Source organism: Odocoileus virginianus, chromosome 33, assembly GCF_023699985.2.
Source record: "Odocoileus virginianus isolate 20LAN1187 ecotype Illinois chromosome 33, Ovbor_1.2, whole genome shotgun sequence".
Classification (NCBI taxonomy): domain Eukaryota; kingdom Metazoa; phylum Chordata; class Mammalia; order Artiodactyla; family Cervidae; genus Odocoileus; species Odocoileus virginianus.
In genome coordinates this window covers 13,793,876-13,807,090 of record NC_069706.1, presented here as the reverse complement: position 1 = coordinate 13,807,090, position 13,215 = coordinate 13,793,876, and the positions used below count along the sequence as shown (strand labels likewise).

The window sequence follows — 13,215 nt, the reverse complement described above, 5'->3', positions numbered from 1 at the left end:
CTGGTTTCCTCGTTGTGTATGCCCAGCAATGGGATTACTGAGTCATATGGCAGTTCTAGTTCCAGTTTTTTAAGGAATCTCCACACTGTTCTCCATAGTGGATATACCATGAACTTTTTTTAAAGTTCTAACTTTTTATTTATTTATTCAATATTTTATTTATTCGGCTGCAGTGGGTCTGCATGGAGGCATGCAGGATCTTTTAGTTGCAGCATCTGGGATCTAGTTTCCTGACCAGAGATCGAACCTGGGCCCCCTGCATTGGGAGCACAGTCTTAGCCACAAGACCAAGAGGGAAGTCCCTAAAGTTGTAACTTCTAAAAGATAATTCTGTGAAAGCAATAGCATAATCAAAAGAGTTACTTTGCAAGACCTTCTAGGTCAATTCAACATCTATTTTAAAAAGAACACTTTTTTAGCAACCCTTTAGAAAGTCATCCTAATCACGTAAGAAAAGCACCTCATCATGTTAATGGGTCCTAAAAAACCTTTGGAGGGGAATCAAGGGCAGTGGGGATTTCCAACCTGATCTGACCCTGAACAGTGTGGCCAAGGTTCTGCAACAGATGAGATTCATTAAAAACTTATAAACTTAATTTTTAAAACCTGAGACCCATTCAAACCTAAATAAATCAGAAGTCCATGATATCGGGGAACAAGTAATAATGTTCCATCTCCCTGCCAAGCTGCAGCAAGCTTCCTCCTTAGGATTTCCAGGCCCTTCTTAGTACCACAAGTCATTTTATTAGTGCTGTAGGCATTTTGGTAGCAGGCTCCAGGCCAGATTTTCCTTAGACGGGCTCCACAGTTCCTTTGATCACTCCATGCACCTCAGGGCCTTTGCACGTGCTGTCCCCTCTATCTGAGACTCCCTTCCCCCAGCCCTTGCACAGCCAGCTTTGCCATTCGGGTCAAAGGTCAAGAGTCATCTCCTTTGAACGGCCTTCCCTGGACATACCCCTATTGCAGCTCACACCCCAGTTCGTCCCAGTTCATGTCTTTGTGGCACTTGCCGCTATCCAAAATCACTGTGGTCACCCCCAGCATCAGCTCCGTGAGAACATGGGTCCCGTCCGCCTCGTCCGTGGCTGTATCCCCAGTGTCTAGAACAGTGGCGGTGCACAGTGGATGATCAACTAATAATAAAAGCCTGAGTAAATGAATGAGTGAGAAATGGCTGTAGGAAGAACAGGAGAACGCATCCAGTTGTAAAGATCACACTCAAGTACTCTGCGCCAGGGAAACGCAGGCTCTTGATGACCACTCTCCAGGGAGGAAGGCACTCCAAGCAGGTGGCCAGTAAAACATGAAGGAAGGTTCTCACAGAGACAATTCACTGAGAGGAAAGGGAGAAGTCTTGTAAAACCTCAATTACTGCCTAATGGGCCAAACACCACCCTCCCCCGGACATTTAGACCCCTTTTCCAGGACCTAGCAACCTCCCCCCAGAGATGCAATCCCACAATTAAACCAAGGGGACACTTAAGTAGAGTCTCCACTTTGTAACTGTCCACCTCTTCTGGGGCAGTTTAAGATGCAGGAGCATTTTCAAAGCTGATCTCTCTAAGACAAGCACTTTACCCTGGGGCCGAACCTTCACACCACCCCACCCTTTCCCATCCGCCTCCCCAGCCAGAATGGATTAGGGGAGAAGAGGGCAGCCCCGGTTGGAAAGAGGCAGGCAAACAGCCTGGAAACCTTGCAATTTCCTTATCTGGCTAATTGGAGTCTAACCCTCTTCGCGTCTCATTAAGCTTCTCCACGGCAACCCCAATAAGCCAATTATGTGAGGTGTTCAACAGCCTAAAAACTCAGGGGACTGCAGGAGGAGGCAAAAGTCTTGCCCCAGATTTCTTCTCCCGATTCCTCCACATCAATGGCTGCAGGACCTCCCCACCGAGGGGACGCGTGACAACATCTGGAGACATTTTTGTCGTCACAACAGGGAAAAAGTGCTACCGGCATCTCGTGGGGAGAGACCAGGGCTGCTGCTGAACAGCCTACAAGGCCCAGGGTAGCCCCACAACAGGGAATTACCTGGTCCAAGAGGCCCAGTGTGCCCAGGCTGAGAAACTGCTCCACACCTACCAGCCCTCCCCTACAGGGGCTTTCTCACTGCCCGGTCTTCTAGAAATTAGCAGGATCCCATGCCTTCACCACAAGAGACCTGTCTGTCCCATTACCAGGCCAGGCTAGGGGAAGCACTAGGCTCAGGATGTTCAAGTCCTTGTCATTATCCCAAAACATTGTTGTTGTTCAGTCGCTCAGCTGTGTCCGACTCTCTGCGACCCCACGGACGGCAGCACGCCAGGCGGGACCCTGTCCTTTCACTATCTCCCAGAGCTTGCTCAAACTCATGTCCATTGAGTCGGTGATGCCATCCAACCGTCTCATCCTCTGTCTCTCCTTCTCCTCCTGCCTTCAATCTTTCCCAACATCAGGGTCTTTTCCAATGAGTCGGCTTTTCGCATCAGGTGGCCAAAGTACTGGAGCTTCAGTTTCAGCATCAGTCCTGTCAGTGAATATTCAGGGTTGAGATGGATCTCCTTGCAGTCCAAGGGACTCTCAAGAGTCTTCTGCAGCATCACAGTTCAAAAGCCTTTTACTAGCCATTTCTTTTTTTCTGCAAAAGGTCCAGGCAAGTTTTTATGGGCTAGCGTGTTACTGACCATTAAGATCTGATGAAATCTAGGCCTTATCCCACCATGAAAATCTGGAGCCAACATACAAAACCAGAAGCTTGCTTCAAATTCCCTGGGCATTGATAATTTGTTTATCCACCCCCCTCCTGCCAACACGACCAAGCCAGACAGAGCAACACCACACTAGTGAGCCAGATCGGCCCCAGTCATCTCACCCAAGGGCTTCAAAGCAGGAGACACTGACTCAAACACCTGCAGGTCCAGGAGGGCCCCATCGACGAGGGAAGCAGACCAAGGGAGAAAGCACAAGGGAAAAAGGCAACAGATCCCGGGCCTTAGAAGCAAAGTAGCAATAAGGAGGGGAAGGGATTGCACCAACCTGGGCCCAGCCTGTTCTGGCAGGCTGCTCTGTCGGAGGGGGCAGCCCCAGTCAACAGCCCACGACGTACAAGCGAGGGCCCTCGTGCAATCAGATCTCCTGATTTTCCAAAAGTCAGAAATGCAGATGGTTCCATGAATTCTTCCCATCAGGAAATAACAGCAATTCCACGTTAAAATAAAGCCAGAGCAGAATACTAGCGGGCTAGATCTAATCCCCCAATGGAACTTGTACCTCAAGACACTCAAATGCAAACGCTAATTGCACCTACTGTATGTGCAATGTACTGAGTCCCGGAAAAAGAAAGGCCAGATTCAGTTCTCAACTTTGCAAGACGAAACATAAGCAGTCAGATGTGGAAGCCAGAAGGCTCAGTCCACCTGGGTTTCCACTCCACACAGGTGAGCGTCTATTTCAGCCTTAGAAGACTCTGGGAACAGGCTTCAATCCAGCTCAAAAGTCACTCCAAAGCCTCCTGTCATTCATTCATTATTTACTGAGCATCTAGTTTGTTCCAGGCACTGGGGCTGGGATTACAGCCGTAAGAACAAGCACAGGCAAAAACGCCTCCCCTGTGAAGCTGACCTTTTGGTGGGAGTTTACAGACAGTAAACAAAATAAATAAGACTTATTTTGGCAGTAAGTGCTGGGTTGCAGGGTTGGAGGGAGCCATGACGAAGCAGCAGGGAGTCCAGGAAAGGCTGCTTGGGGCGACTCTGGAACAAGGATCTGAAAGTGCACGAGCATTCTGGGCAGGGGAAACAGCAACTGCAAAGGCCCCGAGGCAGCCTGGCCTGGAGCAAAGCGACAGAGACGGCAGCAGGCAGTGTGGTCAGAAAGGTGAGGGATCAGATGCTCTTAGGCCTTGTAAGTTTCTCTGAGGCCTCTGGCTTTTTCCCTAAGGGATGCAAGGAGTCACTGCAGGGTATATAGGGCAGAAGGGGGAGAGGATCTGAGCTGTGTCTTTAACAGGATCCCTCTGGCTACAGGGCTGAGACCAGACTGCGGGGTCCAGGAGGGCATCAAGGCAAGCACTGAGGTGGGAACAGTGGCTGCAGGATTGAGGCTGTGATGGCTCTGGCCAGAGGAAGGCAAGGAGGCAGTGAGAAGCAGGCAGATTTGGAAACATTCTGAAGGAACAGGCAACAGGATTTGCTGATTTGCTTATCAGATGTGGAATGGGAGGCAAGGAGGGGAGTCAGGGCTGATGCAGGGTTTGGGCCTGAACTTCTGGGGCACAGCTGTCCTGGCCAAATGAGATGGGGAGGGCTGGGGTGGTGGGAGGCAGGGGGGGTGCAGGGGAGACAAGAGGGAGACCTCAAAGTTCATCGTGGTGGCGATGGCTTAGTTGCTAAGTCACGTCTGATTCTTCGTGATCCCATCGGCTGTAGCCGGCCAGGCTCCTCTGTCCCTGAGATGTCCCAGGCAAGAATACTGGAGTGGGTAGCCAATCCTTGCTCCAGGGGATCATCCTGACCCAGGGATCGAACCCAGGTCTCCTGCATTGCAGGCGCATTCTTTACTGTGAGCCTCCAGGGAAGCCCAAGTTCTGCGTGGAACATGGTAAACTAGAGACATCCAGGTGGAGATGTCGGTTCCAAAAAGTTGAGAATGTGAATGGAAAGAGAGCTTTTTCATCCACCATCACGTTCCGAAGGTAAGGCTCCTCCAAGACTACCCCAAACAGAGCCTGTCCAGCTGGGAGAAGGAGACTAGCTTCCCTGCCCTGTCCTCTCAGAGTCCCCTTTTGTCCTCCCAAAGCCATTTACCTTGTCAAGCTGCCATGCTGGGCCTCGGGTGGGGGTGAGCAGAGGGGACGACCTCACCAGTTCCAGGGGCCCCGTGGCTCTAGTGCGCATGGGAAGAGGCGACTAGAAGGAGGCGTGGACGTAAAGGAGAGGAGAGGAAGGTGGAGGAAAGCACAGTGATGCATCTAAAAACCCACAGGAAGCTTAAAGGATGGAGAAAAAAATTGGCTCTTTCTATATTATAGTGAAGCCACAGGGAGTTAATTACGCCAGAAATGAGACTGATGCCAAGGTCAGACCTTACCCCAAGAAGAATTTCAAATGGCTTCTAAAATACTTCTCTTTGGGATTTCCTTGGTGATCCAATGGTTAAGACTCCAAGTTTCCAACGCCAGGAGTGTGGGTTTGATCCCTGGTCAGGGGAACAAAGATCCTACATATTGTGCAGTGCGGCCAAAAAATTGAAAAAATAAAACACTCCTTTTCTCCCACCTTTTGGCAGCCAAACTGAATATTCAGGGGGTTACTGAGGTGGAAGAAGGCTCAGGGCATCTCCGAGGCAAACATCAACACCAGGACCAAATGATTAGCAGGACTCCATGAACCATGACACAGAGCCACCAATCCGTTCACTCCCTGCAGCAGTAAGTACAGCAGCAAAAATTAACTAGAGAATTCCAGCCAGTGCATCACTCAAATCTACCGAGGGCCACCTGTACACCAGGGCTTCCCTGGTGGCTCAGTGCTAAACAACACGACTGCAACGCAGGAGATGCAGGTTCAATCTCTGGGTTCGGAAGATCCTCTGGAGAAGAGAATGGCAACCCACTCCAGTCTTCTTCCCTGGAGAATCCCATGGAAAGGGGAGCCTGGAGGGCTATAGTCCATGGGGTCGCAAAAGTTGGACACAACTTAAAGAGATTAAACCACCAACCACCTACCAACTGTATACCAAGCAACAACATCCTAAGTACCTGCCAAGGATTCGCTTGGTACTGTGTTAATATCCCCATTACCCAGGTAAGGAAACTGAGGCATGGGGAGTAGAGCCAGGATTTGAACTCTAGGGATCCAGGCACTGCTCAGAGCTGCTATATCCACTGCTTACTGACTTGTCCCTTACTTTTCAACATTTTCTGATTTTTCTACATTGGACATGCAATAAATTAATAAACAATTTTTAAAAAATTAGCTTGCAAGGGGAGGCCCAGGCCCATTTGCCCAACCATCATTCAAACATCAGCCACAAAACAGCCCTTCCGACCTCTCCCACACCAAGCACCCTCAAAAAAAAAAAAAGCAAACCCAGGGCTGGTGAACTTGGCCCCTATTTTCTATCTAGATAACCAAGTTCCTCTTTTTCCATCCCAGAGCATTTGCCTGGGTGAAGGTGGTAAGTCAGTAGAACCCTCACCACAGGTTATTTCCACATCGTGTGGTTTTTCTGGCCCTTTCCTGGGGCTCAGAGGGAGGCACTGACTCAGGAACAAAACTCTGATTAGAGTCTCAGGTGGGCTAGTCACATTGATTTCTAAACACATGACCTTGGTCAAGGGAGGAGCCAGGCATGACCGGGTGGATGGCCCAATCCCATGCCCCAGCTTAAGAAAAAGTGGGTCCAAAGGAAGGCCCAGCAACTCGAAACACGTAACTTTATCTCTGGAAAGAAAGCAATAACCACTGTTTACCTCTGCGCAGGGCATGGGCTGAGTGGCTTGCACAGATGAACTAATTTAACTCTTCAAAACAACTGTAGGAGGTTGAGACTGTGGGGGCCCACACCCTTATTTTACAGATGAGGAAGCTGAAGCACAGATAGACCTAGTGGCTTGCCCAAGATCACAGTTACCTAGTGGCTAGCAGGTCAGTCTCTCCTGGCCTTGAGTGGGCACCCTGGGAAACACAGAAGTCACCTCCTTTTGATTACATTTGGTTTCTCAGGCTACCTGAAGTGCTCATGCCCCCACTGCCTGCTCTCAAACCCTGGTTCCAGGGCACCTTGAGAAACTGGGACAACCAGTGAGTCCAGAAATCCAGAGGGAGGAAGGGCAGAGGGAAGTCTGCAAGGCCAAAGACAGGCGGGGAGACGGAGGGCCTGGCAGAAGGGAAAGCCAAGCACCTGGCAATTTCTGTAGCAAAAGTCCTTGCAGGAGAAAACACACACACACAGCTGATTTCCTCAGATGAGCTTCTTCAACTAAATAAACAGAGGACATCCCCAAACCCATTCGACGCTGGAAAACCTGATGCCATCCATCAACCGCCAGTTGCCGTCAACAAAATACAACCTGGTGCAGAAGTCATGGTCACCTATTTTATCCCCTCTGTAATTCAGAACAAAATAAACAAGGAAATTCTCCAGTATCACAGCAACACGAGACCAGATCCCCATCTGATTCTTGCAGAAATAATCTTGCTATTGTTACACTGGGTACTGGGAGCAAGGACTCCTCAGATTTTCCTGTCTCTGCTAAGTACAATCCTACTTTGCAAATAAGTTTGCTCCCCAATCAATCCTGGATCTTGAGTGCAAAGCATCTGTACTACTTCCAGCCCCTGAGTAAATCCTGTTGGCCTGAAAATGTGAGACACAGCCAGATGTGTGTGGTTGTTCTAACAAGCGATACCTACCGTCCCCATCCCCCAAATAAACCCTTCCCATGGGGCCCTCGAAGATGACTTATCAACACTCCAAATGTAGCCTTCAAGGAGAGGACCACAAAACAGAACAAGAAGGTATTTGGAGATGCTAATCACTGGCTCCAAAGAACCAGGGGTGATTCCAAAGAACCGATTCCTAAACAAAAATAGGAAAACTATCCTGCCCACGTTTGCCTACTGTAATAACCAAGAGAGTAGGACACAGAAGTGCTTCCTGTAACAAAGGGGCAAATCGCATTAGAGAGAAACTAAAGCCCAGGACACTGGGGATTAAGCCAGAGTGGCCTCCGGAGACCCAGCCAGGCTCAACAGCAAAGATTCAGAAGGAACCTGGGGTTGGCCCCCACACAGAGGAGCCTCGGATCTCAGGTGTCGAACAGCACAAAAACCGACTGGTACCAGGATCCTTGGGTAGCCCCAGCTGACCCCAAACCTGACCCCAGGGTCAAGCAATTCAGGGCAGGGGTGAGCAGCCCCACCTTCTTTCCTGGCTGTCCCTGAAACTCCCCTAATTCTCCCCCTGTCCCTTCAAGCTCGGCCCCCCCACCTCACCCGGACCCACAGTAATTAAACAGAAGAAAAGTAAAAGATGTCAAAAATACGGAACCACAGGAAAATAATGTGTATGCCAAAAAAACTGGGGAGGGGGCAAACCTCAAGTCAGCCACTAGAAGCCCCTTTCCACAGTCTGAGCCCCTCCCCAGCTCAGCCCTTTGGCAACCGGGTGCTTGTGAAAGCGGGGTTCCAAGCCACAAAGGAGATGGGGGAACTTAAGGAGGGAGACACCCCCCCCCCCCGCCATCTCTGGCGTCTCCGTCTGTGGAAGGTTATTTTCAAGTGGAGGGAGAACCCCAAAGAAGAAAGGGCTCCTCTTTTCGGCCCCCTCTCCCAAGCTCTGACCCCTCACCTTTCCCAAAAAGCCCCAGAGCCGGGCATTTGCAACCCGTTCCCAACGCCCTGCTTCCCTGGAACCCAGTCACCCAAGTTTTCCGCCCCCCATCAGCTGCGCTCCCGAAGGGGGCCGGCTGAGGGCAGGGTGGGGAGCGGGCCCCGCCAGGCCGGCTGCGGGAAGGGGAGCGCGGCGTTCGGGGCGGCAGGGGACCCCGGGACCGCGGGCCCAACCCGCCCGAGCCCGGCGCTTCCCCCCGCCGGCCGGCCTCCCCGCCCGCCGGCCGCCCTCCCTGCCGCTCCCGCTCGCGTCCGCCGGCCCCACGCGACCCGAGCGGCCGCAGAGCACGTACCCAGAAGGGGTCGGAGCCATCGACGCTACAGAAGTCCCGGAGCGCCATGCGGCCGGCTCGGGCACGGCGGGCAGCGGCGGGCGGACGGGCCCGGCTGCTGGTGGCGGCGGCGGCGGCGGCGGCGAGGGCGGGAGGCAGCGACGGAGGGAGCCGGGGCCGCAACGCCGCCTGGTTGGCCGGCGCGTCACGGGGATGCGGCGGCCCCGCCCCGCCCGGCCCCGCCCCGCTCACCTCGCCCGGCCCGCGTGGGCCACGCGGAGAGGCTGCACGCTAGACCTTGCGGCCGCCGGGACCGGACCCCCGCCGTCCCCAGGCGCCCGATCTCACCCCCCCAACACCCCCATCAGAGGCTCGGGAAAGACCGAGCGCGACCCTTGTGTCCAGACCCCAGACCAGTTTTCAAATCCTGTTGTAACAACAACATCGAGACGACAGCAACAGTTAATAGAAACCACCGGGGGCAATAATATGCACTGATCCCTCTATGAAGGCAGAGTGCCAGACACCGTAGCTGCGTCCTCATTGGACTCTGTTGTGACTCCCTTTTCATGAAGGAAGAAAACTGGAGGCAGAGAGGTTGAGTGACTTCTCCAGGGTCCTCCGGGCTTACCCAGCCTGCTGACTCAAGAGCTGGATGGGAAACTGCAGGAGGTGGATACTCAATCTAATCTGCCCTGTACAGATGGAGAAACTTAGGTTCAGAGAGGTGAAGCGACTGACCCAAGGTCACACAGCTGGCAAAAAGCACAAGTGGTATTTGCCATGACCAGCCTGACTCTAGCACTCAAGGCCTGAAGACTCCAAGCTCTATCCCAAACAGCTCTGTGCAGAGAAGCTTGGCATTTTCTCCACTCTCTCTGCAGCAATCAGGAAATAACCAGGCTATTGATCCTCACCTTTGAAGTCAAGAAAAGAAGGCCTAGAGATACAGTAAAAATTATTAAGCATTCACTGTCATCGGGCTTCCGAAGGCTGAGTTAGCAATGAGCTTGAACTAACTTGTGAAATGCTCGCTAGAACCCCAAGAGGTAAGTACTGTTATTATCCCCATCTTGCAGTTGAGGAGACTGAGGCCCAGTAAGGCAGGAGTACTTTGTCAGGGATGATGTAGACAGTAAGTGGCCTAGGTCCCCCTCAGGGTGAGTAGATTTTTGTAGGCTAATTACTTTCAGGTAATAATGCTCTTTGGGCTGTTGCTTTGACATTTATAGTGAACAAATACTTACTGAGCATTTACTATATGCCGGGTCTTGCTAGAAACAAAACAAAGTTTCTGCTCTTCCAATGCTTTTATAAAGCATTGGGGTTTCTTGTGGGGGTTTTCTTTGTGGGGTTTCTTGTGAGGGTTTAAGTGTGTGATTTTGGTTTTGTTTTTTGGGTTTTTTTTTTATGGTAGGAACAGGTTAATCAAATGATCACATAAAAGGGTATTTACAGCTGTGATAAAAGCTAAGAAGAAAGTGGAAGTAAGAGGGTTTTAAAGGGTCCTGGCCTACTGGCAGTGGAAGTCAGGGAAGGCTGCCTGGAGGAGGAATCTTTTGAGCTGAGAAACAAGTGATGAGTTTGGCTTCATGGGGGTCTGAGCTGTGTTCTGGGATAAGAAAATAGCTTGTGGAAAACCGTGTAGCAGGACAGAGCAAGTCCCTGGAGGAACCTGAAGACAGGAATCTGGAGAGAGAAGCAGAAAGGACTCATCTTTGGCAGGAGGGATCAGGAGGGCCCAGAGTATGCAGGGCCATGTTGGCCAGGGGAGAGATTTCAGCCTGCTCCCATGAGTAATGGGGAGTCACTGGTGGATTTTAAGCAGGGCCCAAGATGGTCAGATTTATTTCCATTTTTACTCAAAGTCTTTATTCATCCATTCTTCCAACAAGTATTTATTAAGCAAACACATGAAAAGGTGCTCTCCATCATTAGTCATCAGGAAGTTGCAAGTAAAACCCCAGTGAGATACCATAACACACCCACCAGAATGACTAAAAGGAATCGCCAAATCTAGTCACAGCTGTTATAGCACGACTGAAACAGTGGAAAGTGTAATTGGTTAGTGGAAGTGTAAATTGGTTCAACCACTTTGGAAAACCATTTGGCAATTTTTCCTAAAGCTAAACATGCAAGTTCACAGTGACACAGCAATTCCATTTCTCAAAGGAGTGCTTACGTCCACCAAAAGACATCTACCAAAAATGTTCAGAACAGCTTTATTCAGATACCCCAAACTAGAAACAACTTGACTGTCCATCAGTAGTCAAAAGGATGAATTAATTGTGGCATATTCACACGATAGAGTATGAGAGAGAGAAAAAATAAAAAAGCATCAAACTACTAGTTCATGTAACAATATGGACAAATCTCACAACATGTAATAAGGAACAAAAAAAGACAAGCACAAAAGAGTGTATTTCTCATGATCACATATAGATAAAGGTCAAGCACAGGCAAAAACTGATAGATGTCGATTGACGTCAGAATAATGGTTACTGTTAGGGAGTATGATTAGGAAAGGGCACCAGAGAGCCTGCTGGAGAGCTGAAAAGTCCTTAACTCGATCTGGTGGTCATTAGGTGGTTTATACCTACACACACACATTTTAAAATTCATTGAGATGGACACTTAAGCTTGCTATCCTTTGCTCTATAAAACTTATACCTTAGGGAACTCCCTGACTGTCCAATGGTTAAGACTCCATGCTTCCACTGCAGGGCACAGTTTCAATCCCTGGACTGGGAACTAAGATCCCACATGTTACATGCTGCAGCCAAAAAAAAAAAAAAATGTTAGACCTTATGTGAAAATTTAATGATGCTTCCCAGGTGCCACTAGTGGTAAAGAACCTGCCTGCCAGTGCAGAGACATGGATTCAGTCACTGCATCGGGAAGATCCCCTGGAGGAGGGCATGGCAACTCACTTCAGTATGCTTGCGTGGAGAATCCAATGGACAGAGGAGCCTGGCAGGCTATGGTCCATAGGGTCGCAAAAGAGTCAGACACGACTGAAAGGACCTAGCGTGCACCCACACACATATATGCACAAGACACACTTTTAAATTCATTGAGCTGGCCACTTAAGGAAGCTATGCTTTGCTCTATAAGTTATACCTTAGGAAACTCCTTGGTGTTTCAATGGTTAAGACTCCGTGCTTCCACTGCAGGAGGCACAGTTTCAACCCTTGATCAGGGAACTAAGATCCTGCATGCCATGCAGTGCGGCCAAAGCAAACAAAGTTATATCTTATTCAAAAATTTAATATAGAAAATAAGTATAGAAATTAAAAATATTTATTGGGGCCTACCATGTAGGCCCTGGTAGCTCAGACGGTAAAGCGTCTGCCTACAATGCTGGAGACCCGGGTTTGATCCCTAGGTCAGGAAGATCCTCTGGAGAAGGAAATTGCAACCCACTCCAGTGTTCTTGCCTGGAAAATTCCATGGACTGAGGAGCCTGGTAGGTCCATGGGGTCACAAAGAGTTGGACACAACTGAGTGACTTAAACTAAACCATGTAGGTGCTGTAGACACATCAGTGAACAGAACAAAGATCTCTGCCTTCGTGAGAAGCAAGCAGGACAGACCAAACAAATGAGGTTTCTATTTTCCGGGAGCAGAAACTGGGGGTTAGAGGGATGAGGTAACTTGCCCACGATCCCACAGCTGGGATGTGGCAGAGAAGAGACCCAGCCCTGCTCTTAACTGCCAAGCCCTCCCCACACTTTTCTTTCAGCCACAAACTCAAGTCTTCTCCTCCCCTTCTTTCCAAGCCCCTTCCTTCCTCTCTGCAGCCCTAGAACAGTAATGAACACCCTCAGACCCAGAGGCTCTGGGCCCTGGGCCAAACCCGCCCAATGAAAGCTAACAAAATAAATTGATGGTGAAAATGCAGGATCTGAATTTCAAGCATCAGCTGCCCTGGTAGACCATGAGCTCAGTGAATCATATATGAAAAAGGCCAGAGAGATCCTTGTTATTTTTCTCTGGAATCGGAACCTCCTGTTCCTTTCCATGTATTTCACAGGACTTTTAATTATGTGTAATCATCTAATTATTTGCACCATGGAGGCCTCCCCAGCCATACTAGAAGCTTCCAGCTCCTGCTATCTCTCACCTGGACTGCTGTACCAGCCTTCTCCCTGGTCTCCCATCCCTGTCCCTCCCCGCTGTGATCACAGCTCAACACAGCAACTGGGGTTGGGGAGAGGTCCTATTAAACCAAGAAAGCAACACCCTTGCATAAAGTCCCCCTGGCCTCCTATTGTGCTTAGTACAAAAGTCTATGGGATGTGATCCAGCAATTCCATTTCTGGGTAGACACCCAAAAGAAGTGAAAGCAGGAACTTGATATTCGCACACCCATGGTCACAGCAGCATTGTTCACAATAGCCAAGAGGTAGAAGCACCCCAAGTGTCCATCAACAGATGAATAAAGAAAACGTCATCTACAGGCAATGGAATGTTATTCAGCCTTACAAAGGAAAGAAATTTTGACACATGCTATAGGGATGAACTTTGAAGACTTCAGTTCAGTTCAGTTGCTTAGTCGTGTCCGA

The 13,215-nt window shown here is 49.9% G+C and overlaps 1 protein-coding gene across 2 annotated transcripts in view; it reads right to left on the bottom strand.

Annotated features, from left to right (window-relative positions):
• Positions 1-8,818, bottom strand: part of ABCC1 (ATP binding cassette subfamily C member 1 (ABCC1 blood group)) — a 145,156-nt gene extending 136,338 nt beyond the window's left edge. For both annotated transcript variants that reach the window (XM_070460911.1, XM_070460913.1), the window contains exon 1: positions 8,672-8,818. In XM_070460911.1, coding sequence (XP_070317012.1) covers positions 8,672-8,719 — 48 coding nt within the window. In that variant the 5' untranslated portion in view covers positions 8,720-8,818. The remainder of the gene's footprint in view (positions 1-8,671) is intronic.
• Positions 8,819-13,215: the final 4,397 nt, after the last annotated feature.